This window comes from Chelonoidis abingdonii, chromosome 11 (genome assembly GCF_003597395.2).
Source record: "Chelonoidis abingdonii isolate Lonesome George chromosome 11, CheloAbing_2.0, whole genome shotgun sequence".
Classification (NCBI taxonomy): domain Eukaryota; kingdom Metazoa; phylum Chordata; order Testudines; family Testudinidae; genus Chelonoidis; species Chelonoidis abingdonii.
The window spans coordinates 14042375-14053807 of NC_133779.1; the positions used below are offsets into that span (position 1 = coordinate 14042375).

The 11433-nt window shown below is 48.3% G+C and overlaps 1 protein-coding gene across 1 annotated transcript; it reads right to left on the reverse strand.

Moving 5' to 3' along the window:
• Nucleotides 1-1177: 1177 nt before the first annotated feature.
• LOC116832385 (epididymal sperm-binding protein 1-like) lies at nt 1178-10988 on the reverse strand. The gene is made up of 6 exons (XM_032793081.2): nt 10907-10988; nt 7921-8085; nt 7074-7238; nt 5258-5422; nt 4309-4462; nt 1178-2072 (listed from the first exon to the last, which is right to left on the reverse strand). Exons 1-5 carry the CDS (start codon nt 10986-10988, stop codon nt 4314-4316), a joined length of 726 nt encoding a protein of 241 aa, XP_032648972.2. The 3' UTR covers nt 1178-2072; nt 4309-4313.
• Nucleotides 10989-11433: the final 445 nt, after the last annotated feature.

Here is an 11433-nt window from a genome sequence, read left to right on the forward strand (position 1 = left end):
CATTAGGAGGCCACCTGATCTCTTTGTTCTCCAACACCTTCAGTTGGAACCTTGCAGGAGAGTGGCCCAGGCCATCAGTTGCCCGGAGACAGGATTTCGGCTATTCTGTGTGCAGACAGCATCACACTGGCCCTCTAGAGCTCTACAACAATCACACCTCCTTATCCCACCATCTAGATCCTTGAGAAACGCATAGGGGAAACTGAGGCACCCACACAGTATTCAGAGAAAACATTAAGAACATTCCCACTTTGTAACACCTGTATATGACTAGCTATATACTTTAAAGGGTGTAAAATAATCAAGTATTATACTAAAAATGATACTTCAAACTGACCACCAAATTTAAGTTGCACGTTTTTCCCCTGAGGTGAGAGCTCTGGTGTGGGACTGGGGATGAGGGGTTCACAAAGCAGGAGGGTGCTCAGGGTTGGGGTGCTGGGGGTGCAGGCTCTGGGGTGGGGCAGGGCTGGGGATAAGGAACTTGGGGTGCAGACAGGCTGCCCCAGGGCTAGGGCCAGAGAGGACTTCCCCACCTTATTGGCAGCAGCAAGCCCCAGGGGAGGGACCCCTCCTCTCCCCCCTTCCCCCCACCGGCAGCACACACACTGTGCACCATGGTCACTGCACATGCTCCTAGGGACTCTCTCAGGTCCAGAAAGCCCACTCGCCTCCCCTACGGTGGGCACCAGGTGGTGGGGGGTTTGCCATCATGTGTGGCCTCTCCTGCTGCTGCCCCTCACCCTAGCCTCACTGGGGATGGGGGATGGGACTACCCCTTGCCCAGCATTGGTCAGGAGTGAGGCTGCGGGTGGAGGGAGTGGATCACAGGGTTAAACCTCACCGAAGCCTCAGCAGCTGCTCAGGTCAGTGAGGTCCACTCCAGATGTCCATCTCCTGGCCGGAACCCCCCTTGGTGTCTTCTCCAGGTGGGTGCCAGGGGACGGGAGAAAGAGCTCCCAAGCACATGCGTGCCTCCTCTCCCCCTCTCCAACAGGCTGCCAGCTGCTGATCTCTATAGCCTTAGGCAGAAGCAGCAGCAGGCAGCACAAGCAAGGGAGAGAGGCACTGGCTGTTTTTGTTTTTTTTTTCAGGCAGGGAAGCTCCAAGGCGGGGGAGGACGCTCTGAGGTGTGCGGGGGACAGGGCCTGCTCCAGGCAGAGCCAGGGGAGAAACTCAACTCCAAATATTGGTGGAGCACAGCCCTCAGCCCTGAATATTCCTGGTGCTCAAGCACTTTGAGCCCATATAACCTGCCGCCCCTGTGACCCACACTCACTGAAGCCAGCCGGGGATCTGACCCCTTGCCATTCGCAGGCACAGAAATGATCAGTTAAGGCACCTAAAGATTCGTGACAGGACCTGAGCGCTGCTGAAAACTCAGATTGTGTGTTATTGTCACGTTAGAAATAAGAGGTGAAAACCTGACCAGAGCTTTGCCACTGATGTCAATGGAGCAGGACTTCACCCAACCTCACGAAGAACATGGAGCCATTTCCACTGGGCATTTTGGATCATTTCCCTCCAATGTGTCGACCGTGAACGTAAAACTAGTCAGGCCAGGCCAGACCCAAGGTCAGTCTAGTTCAGTATCTCCAGCAATGGAAGCATGACAAGCTTCAGAGAAAGTACTGGAGAAATGTGGGATAATCTGTCTCCCAGGATGTTCTGTTCCTGATCACTAAGACTGATCATCTTCAACCCTGAAGCATGAGGATTTATAACTCTTCCAATAAGCTATATTCGTTGGGAAATGCCCAATATGCACCAGAAGCAAAAGCCATCGCGTTGTCATCCTCACCCCAGGGAAACGGACATGTCATTTATTGCGTTCTGCCCAGATGCAGAACTTGCAGATGCTGTGTTTTAGAAGATGCTCTATTTGAATTTACTAAAATCAGTTAGAGAAATGAGCAGATTTGGATTCAGATTCAAGGGTGATTATGCCACCGGTATCTGTTGATCAGAAGCAATCTTTGTTGGGAGAGCACAGGTGTCTAGAGCGGGGCTCATTCCTTTAATTTAATTTTGAATGTCATCATTCTGTCTCCTCCCGGCTCTGGGGCTGTCACCTGAAAAGGACAGAGGGACAGACCTTCAGCGCCACGTCACTGGCTAGGCAGCGGGATGGCAGAAAAGGATCTAGGGGTTATGATGGATCACAAATTGAATAGGAGTCAACATCATGATGAGGTTGTGAAAAAGGCAAATATAATTCTGAGATGTATTAACGGGAGCATCATATGTCAGACATGGGAAGTCATTGTCCTGCTGTAGTTGGCATTGGTGAGGTCTCAGCTGGAGGACAGTGTCCAGTTTCAGGTAATGCATTTGCAGAAAGGTGTTGGCAAATTGGAGAAAGTCCAGAGAAGAGCAACCAAAATGATCAGAGGTTTAGAAAACCTGACCTAGGAGGGGAGGTTGAAAAGATTGGGCAGGCTGAGTCTTGAGAAGAGAAGGCTGAGAGGGGAACCTGAGAAAAATCTTCCATAATGCAAAAGGTTGCTAGAAAGAGAATGGAGAACAATTGTTCTCCACGGCCACCGAGGGACAGACAAGGAGGAACTGGCTGAGTTTGCAGCTAGGGAGATTTAGGTGAGATACTAGGAAAAACTTGCTAGCTCTTCAAATAATTCGGCTCTGGAGCAGAATATCTAGGGGAGGTTGTGGCATCCCTGTCATTGGAGGTTGGACAAACACCTGTCAGGGATGGTTTAGGTATATTTGGTCCCGCCTCAGCATGGGGCAAGCGGGGGAAGGGCAGGGCTGGGTTCTTTGGTCCCTTCCAGCCCTATATCACTATGATTCCATAGTTGGGTGGTTGGTGGACGTGTATGGGATGGTTGGATGGGTGACTGTGGATTGGGATTTATGAGTGGGTGGATGGATGCATATGGGAATGTATGGATGGGTGTGTATGGGGAAGGATGGATGGATGCACGTGGTGATAGATGGATGGACACAGAGTCACCAGCTTGGGGCCCTCATGTGCTGTGCGTTGCCCAGATACAGAGTCATGGAGATTGGGGGCCCCTTGCACTGGGTGCTGCAGATGGTCCCTGCCAGGAAGAGTTCTCAGTGTAAATAGACAAAAGAAGAAGGATCATCCTGTGATGTTGCACTCCACATGCTTTATGGAAATATGCTTATGAATATGACATAACTGGAATATGCTTTATGCTAAATACCTTTTGTACGGTGTCATTAGAAAGCTTGTCATCTACTAAGTGTGTTCATCCTATTTGTTTGCATGTATTATTTCTATAGCTGGGGTTAGGAGAACAAGATATAAACTTGTATCACTGATGTAAACATATTAAGTGGAGGCCATGATGGGAGTTCAAGAAACAATCAGTTGTAAATGGCCTTAGTTACTTGAAAGCCTTCCTGTGTACCTGTGGGCCAGCCCATGGGGAATGGAGACTAGGGGTCTTACAGTGATATGTGACCATGTCACCTGATAATAAAATCCATCTTCATTCTGGTACTTTCCCATTTAGATGGACGGGTGGGGACCCAGAGAGGTAAAAGATTCCCACCTTGTGCCAAAGCTATAAAAGGGGGTGGAGGAGGACAAAAGAAGCTGCCAGCCATGAGAAACCCCCTGCTTACGACCCAAGATCCCTGTTGGAACTAACAAGGACTGTACCAGGGGACAGGATTGGGCCCAGACTAGGAAGAAGTCTGGTCTGTGAAAGAAGCTTATTGGAACATCTGAGGATGAGATTTTCCTGTATTCAGTTTCTTAATATATTAGAGTTAGACTTGAGTGTTTTTCCTTTATTTTGCTTGGTGACTTACTTTTTTCTGTCTGTTATTACTTGAAACCACCTAAATCCTACTTTTTATACTTAAAAAAACATTTTTTTCATTAATAAACCCAGATTAAGTGATTAATACCTGGGGGAGCAAACAGCTGTGCATCTCTCTCTATCAGTGTTATAGAGGTCGAACAATTTACTAATTTACCCTGTGTAAGCTTTATACAGAGTAAAACCGATTTATTTGGGGTTTGGATCCCATTGGAAGCTGGGTGTCTGGGTGCTGGAGACAAGTACCTGCTGAGTTAAATCTGCAGCTTTGGGGTTGTGTCTCAGACCCCGAGTCTGTGTTGCAGCAGGCTAGAGTGTCTGGCTCAACAAGTCAGGGTTCTGGAAGTCTCAAGCTGGCAGGGGAAAAGGGCTCAGAGGTAATTTCAGCACATCAGGTGACAGTTCCAAGGGGATCTCTCTGATCAAACCCATCCCATGCACCCCTTGTCCTGATGGAGATGTGATAAACAGAGACCATCCCATTGCCCTGTCTCACCTGTCTCAGGCAGGGCAGTAGCTCCACTGATGGTCCCGGTCGTAGTTGTCTGTCGTGGAACACCAGAACTTCCCATTCTCCTCTGCCAGGTTGGTGCAGGTGAAGAATTTAAATTTCTTGTAGATGAAGGGGAAGACACAGGGCGTGTCGATGTCTGCAGACCAAACACAGCAACAGAAACAAACACTTTGTTAAATGGTACCCCTTGCAGCTTAGGGCTAGGGGAGAGAGCGCCAGGCTGAGCAACGAGAGACCTGGATGCTATGCCTGGCTCTGCTGGGTGACCTTTAGCAAGGCACAGCCCAGTTCCATGCCTCAGTTTCCCCACTTCTGCATCATGGGGCTAATGAGCCAAAGATGCCAAGGGGACAGGCAAAAAAACTCCAGTTGCAGAGTATGCACATATGCAAAATGTGTTAGGTGGTTTGTGGGTCGGGGGAAGTCCATTTAGCCAGTTCATACACGCACAGGTGGTTAGACACAGCCACAACCCAGATGTGTTTTCGGGGTACATCCTCTGTGGTCATTACATGCATTAGTCAAAGCCTCTAGATACTAGCCTCAGAGCCACTGAGATCGGGGCTCCATCGCGCCAGGTGCTGCCCAGACACAGAGTCACCAAGATGGGGGTTGTGCCAGGCACTGCCCAGACAGACAGAGACGAACAATCCCTGTCTCAAAGTGTTGTCAATCTAAACAACTAATAGAAGGAGCCACTCCGCTCTAGGGCGATTTGGGGGGTGGTTTTAAGAACTGCTGAACAGCTGCTACCCATGAACTGCAGCTTGCTCAGCATTTACTCTGAGGCTGGGGGTGGGGACAAAAAACCAACAAATCACTTCCTAACTGACTCACTAAGGAGTCTACGAAAGAGCCAGGAATTGACCCAGAGCTCGATGAACCAAACGCCTTAACCACAAGGCTCAGCTTCCTCCGTCCCCTGTCCTACCTGGTGCGTAACAGTAAGTCCACTTCTTGTCCACGTCGTAATTGCTGGTGGTGCTGCACCACAGTTTTTCCGAGCTCTCCCCGTCGCTGATGCAGGTGTAGTGCATTTGTTTGTTGTAGAGGAAGGGGAACACACAGCTCTTTCCTGGCGCGTTCCCACCCAGGACTGGGGAGGCAAAGGGAGGTGGTTATAGACACCATCAACACGTCCACCTGCCTATGGACTAACGGCTCCCGCATCCCACTATGACCCGGCCACCATCACCTACAGCCAAGAAATCTCAGGCAGGCTTTCATAGATCCCAAGGCCAGAAGGGACCATTGTGATCATTTAGTCCAGGGGTTCTCCAACTGGGGGTCAGGACCCCTCAGGGGTTCGCAAGGTTATCAGCCTCCACCCCAAACCCCACTTTGCCTCCAGCATTTATAATGGTGTTAAATATATAAAAAGGTGTTTTAAATGTACAAGGGGGGGTCACACTCAGAGGCTTGCTATGTGAAAGGGTCATCGGTAAAAAAGTTTGAAAGCCACTGGTTTAGTCTGATGTCCTGTAGAACACAGACCAGTGAATGTCCCCCGATCTTCTCTGTGTTGAACCCAATAACTTGGATTTAACTCAAGTATCTTCCAGAATGGCATCTGGTCTGGATTTGAAGACATCATCATAGCTAAAGCATCTTCCAGGAAAGCCAACACTGGGCTGGGACAGGAACCTGGATTTCCAAATCCCACTGAGGTCAGACCCTCCATCAGTTCTGGATCTGATTCTGTGGCTGCTCCTAGACCCTGGCATCGAACCTTTCCTGAAGGAATCCTTAGAGGTTCCTTCAGCTGCTGGGAGGGATGTGTTGTGAGCCACTATCCCACCCACCAATCAGATAGACTCCCACTGCCCAACTCCCATTGGTATCAAAGTGTCACAACTCTTCATTGGCTCAGGGGCACAGCAGAAAGAGGATGAGATCATATAGGAGATCTGGAGGCCCCCGGGTAACTTGGTAAATAGAGGTGGATGAAACTTTTCAGATGAAATGTTTTTGGCAAAAAGTCCAGATTCAGTGAAGCCAAAATGTGTAGTGAGGGACTGTTCATGTTGGAAAAATGACCAAAAAATCAGAAAGGGTCGATTCTTCAGTTTGAAACAACATCTGCTTTCAAAATCTCCTTCTATTTTATTAAAACCAAAATCTAGAAAGTTTAAAAAATGCTCAAAATTGAAATGAAATGGTCCACTAAACCCAAAGGGATTTTTTTCCTTAAATTTTCAGTTCAATGAAAATTTTTAAAAAATCATTTTTGGAATCCACCCAAAACAATTTTGTTTCCTGATTTTTTAATTCACAAAAAGTATTGAAGAAAATTTCAATTCCAGGATCCACCCAAAATGTTTTTTTCCACGATCTTCCAAATGATGGAAAATTTCGAACAAATTTGTTTCCGGGATCCTCCCAAAACACATTGTCCCCTAATTTTTTGATTAATTAAAAACTGAAATATTTCATTTTCTGGACAACCCAAGATAAATGTTTTTCTAGTTTTTTTTAACTCTCTGAAAATTTCAGAAATTTCATTTTAGGAATACACTCAAAACCATTTTTTTCTGACTTTGCAATGCAATGACATTTTTTTTTAAAATGAACTTTCATGATCTACCTGAAATGATCCCCCTCTCCCAATTTTTTGATACACTGACAATTTCTGCAAATTCATTTTCATGGCAATCCATGACAAGCTCCAGCCCCAGCCTGATTTTTCAGAATCACCAGCAAACCAGATCTGCCCCAGAGGGAATATACAAAGAGACTGGATACATTACTGATATCTGGACAGTAGCGCCACAGCTTATCCTGGTTGTAGTTGTGGGTTGTGGCGCACCAGAAATTTCCCTTCTTGTCTCCAGCATTTGTGCAGCTGTGAAATAGCTCGGTTTTGTAGAGGAAAGGAAACATGCAGTGTTGGCCATTGGAGTTCCCCCCATAGACTGCAAAGGCAACAAGTAAATCAGATATCAGAGAGGTAGCCGTGTTAGTCTGAATCTGTAAAAGCAGCAGAGAATCCTGTGGCACCTTATAGACTAACAGACNGGCCTCATCCTCCCTGATTGAACTAACCTCGTTATCTCTAGCTTGCTTGCTAGCATATATATACCTGCCCCTGGAAATTTCCACTACATTCATCTGACGAAGTGGGTATTCACCCACGAAAGCTCATGCTCCAAAACGTCTGTTAGTCTACAAGGTGCTACAGGATCCTCTGCTGCTTTTTAAGTAAATCAGAGTGAACAGCAGGAACGACAAAGAGAATGACCATCATGGCCATTTTCTTAGCAAAAAAGAAAAGTCAGGGTGTCTCATTTCACTGCTGTGGTGAAACCAAGATAATTTTTTATAGTGGGTGAATGGCGTTGCACATAGGAGCATCGGATCACCCCAGGGGCCTATCTAGCCTGGCAATGGCATCCCATCTCTGATGGCCGCATCACAAGGAGGTGCTAGGCAATCTGGCTGGACCAGGGAAACCATTTGTAGCACACAGCCCCTCATTTGGCCCGCAAGACTGGGTGACAACTCTAACTGTGCTAGAGCGTCATGTACTGGCACGTCCTCCACAAACCCTTTCCCTCTGTGCCGACACGGAGCGCTCTGGTCATGGGCGGGACTCACCCTTGCTAAAGCAGAAGCGCCAGAGATGGTCTTTATCATAGTTGGGAGTGGTAGCACACCAGGGCCGTCCCATCTGATCATTGATGGCTGTACAGCTGTGGTAGGTCTTGTCCTTATAGATGAAAGGGAAGACGCAAGGGGAGTTGTCCAAATTTTCCCCTACAGCTGGTGAAGAAAGAGGCAAGGGAGGAAAAGGCAGGATGAAGGGCAGGCGATTTGCTGGGAGAACTGGGTGCAAATTTTCCCAACAAAACAATTTTTTTAAGTGGAAAAAATGCCAATTCATGGGAATCAAAAGTGTTTGGGCCTTTTGAAGAATATTGCTGGTTTTGATGCATTTCCTGACTTGAAAAAAATGTAAAGGGAAAAAAGCCTGGAAACATTTTGACATAAAAAATCTGGGTTCCCTTTTGGGAGCACTTTTTTGTTTTGTAATGTAAGCAGTCTGAATGAGCTCTCCCCTGACATCTAGTGGTGAGCTGTGGAAGAGGACTTCAGAAGCTGATCTCGTTTGCAAGGACACATCCACCCTGCCTAGGTGCTCAGCAAGGTGGGATTGCTTTCCCAAATGGTCACTTTTGGCTGGGGTGGGATCCCCAGTCTCCTTGTTATTGGGGCAAGAGTAATAAAGGGTTGCTATCCTTTGTTTGAACCGAGGGCAGCAGAAGTGTACCTGGCATATCCCAATGGAGGGACTCGCCCTCAACTGAACAGCGCTCACTAGGCAGGGGACATGGGTTCCAAAGCCCAGTGAACTGGGGGGGTATAAGTGTTTGTGTGCACTGTGTGAAAGGGATGCAGATAGTCTTTGACATCTCCTTTCTCCATGGTATAACAAAAGAGCTAATTTAGACTCAGTTGAGAGTTTTGTTACATGTTGCAGAGCTGAAGTCACTGATACCTAGATCTAAGCATTAGACCTGCTTTGGAACAGTGCCTCTGATGCAAGAGACTGACCCATGTGCACCAGCCCTGAGGCTCCCCCACTAACAGCTGAAATCACTGAGAGCTGTGTTAAGTAGTGGGCCCTGAAAACATCTTAGTGACTGGTCAGCAGTGCAGCTGGTGGAGAGGACTAGAGCAGAGCCCCACAGAGAGGGGTGGTGAGTGAGTGCCTGAGCAGTGGAGCAAGTAAGGTGCCTCCTTACCCACCCTCTTTCTGCCCAGGGTGGGAGGTGAACGCTGCAGATGCGCATTTGAACTCTAGGTCTGCACTGGCCAAGGACAGCAACAGTGACTGGGGTGCAGAGAAGGGATGGGCACGTTAAAGGGACTTTTGGTTGCTGGACTTAAGATCCTGAGGGGAAAATGACAAAGCCCAACTTAGATGGGGGTGGGTCTTTTGCTCATGGTTTATGGTTGTAAACCTTGTTTGTGGTGTTTTCCCAAATTAACGGAGAGTTACTTCCCTCCTTTTATTAAAAGTTTCTTTTCTCCAATCAGACTCTGTGCTTGCACGAAGGGAAGTTCTGCCTCTTAGGGGCACTTAGGGGGTGGCGTGTAATTGTCCCAGGTCACTGGGTGGGGGCTCGAGCCAGTTCTGTGTTGTACTGTTAAAAAGGAATCTCTAGATACTGAACCTGGCCCTTGTTGCTGCCAACTCTGACTGGCAGAAGGGTTACAGAAATTTAAGCTAACTAGAGTAAAAAAATGTTAAAAAAGAAAAAAAGGTTGAAAAGGAAACAGTTTCAAAACTAAACTTTTCAACAGAGCCAAACTGAAAGAGAGTTTGTCTTTTCAGTTCATGAATATTTTCAAAGTTTAATTTTTTTCCCCTCCAATCCCAGAGGGGAAAAATGTTGAATTCCCAAAAATATTTCTAGGCTAGAAAAAAGATCTAAGGTGTCGATCGGCAGCACTGGGCAAAATTTTGGTTTGGTTCAAAGTGGGTACTGGAATGTTCCTTGCTCCTACAGGGCTTATATACAAATGAATGCTTCTTGTCCACTCATTTTTATTGACCATTCAAATACCACAGTAATGGTGACACTAACCCTGCCCACCGCAGAGTAGTATAGAGCATTTCCCAGACACACAGTCACTGAGTATCAGGAAGTGTGAGGGAGTCAGGCCCCTGCACAGGATCCTGTGATTCACCGTGACTCTCAGCCAGCCAGTAAAACAGAAGGTTTATTCAGGAGTGGCGCCAGGGTTTCTGGCACCCTAGGCAGAATTCGGGGCGGGGGGCATTTTGTGTGCTCCCCACAGAGCACGCGGGAGCTTCCTGTTCCACTCTCATCGTGCCGCCGAAGAAGGACACTCTGCTGAAATGCCGCAGGTGACAGCGGCAGTCGTGCTGCTCAATTGCTTGCCGCTGTTTTCCGCGGCAAGTCGGCAGAAGGTCCTTCTTCGGCAGTGCGACGGGAGCGGAACCGGAAGCTCCCGTGCATCCCATGGGGAGGCACAAAATGCCGCCCCCCGAATCCTGGCACCCTAGGCAACCACTTAGGGTTGCCTAACGGAAGCGCCAGCCCTGGGTTTATTAGACAACAGGAACACAGTCCAAAACAGAGCTTGTAGGTACAGACAACAGGACCCCCTCCGTTTCCCCAGCCAGCTCCAAACTGAAAACCCCTCCAGCCGTCTCACCCAGCCTTCCTCTGGCTCCTCCTCCAGCCTTTGTCCAGTTTCCTGCGCAAAGGTGTCACCTGGCCCCAACCCCGCTCCTGTGCTCAGGTTACATGCTCAGGTATTGTCTCTCAAGTGCAGTCACACCCTGATATCCCCATCACCAATGCAGACAGTCCCAGTAAAACTCCCACACAACATTACCAGGTCAATCTGCCCCACTCCCTACTCCGTTACACTGAGATCGGGCCCCGTCATGCCAGCTGCTGCCTAGACACAGAGCCAAAACCAGGAATAGAACGCATGTGTCCTGATTCCCTCTCCTCGGCTCTCTCCATTGGGCCATGGCCCCCATAGTCTGCGTACATACTAGCTGCAAAGCAAACCCATCCCTTAAGCCTCTCCTGGCCCCACGTACCTGCCGTGCCGCAGTACTTCCATTTATGGTCCACTTCGTAGTTGCTTGTGGTGGCACACCAGGGCCGCTGCCCATTGTCCATGGTGCAAGCTGTGTACTTCCTGCCTTTATAGCTGAATGGGAACATACAGGGCTCCTCTGAGTTCCCGCCAAGCACTGGAAGAGATGGGACGGGGGAGAGAGATGGGATGTGGGAGACAGAAGAAACAGAGAGCATGCTGTGTAACGTGGCTCACACTCAAACCAGAATCATAGAATATCAGGGTTGGAAGGGACCTCAGGAGGTCATCTAAGTCCAACCCCCTGCTCAAAGCAGGACCAATTCCCAACAAAATCATCCCAGACAGGGCTTTGTCAAGCCTGACTTTAAAAACCTCTAAGGAAGGAGATTCCACCACCTCCCTAGGTAACCCATTCCAGTGCTTCACCATCCTCCTAGTGAAAAAGTTTTTCCTAATATCCAACCTAAACCTCTCCCACTGCAACTTGAGACCACTGCTCCTTGTTCTGTCATCTGCTACCACTGA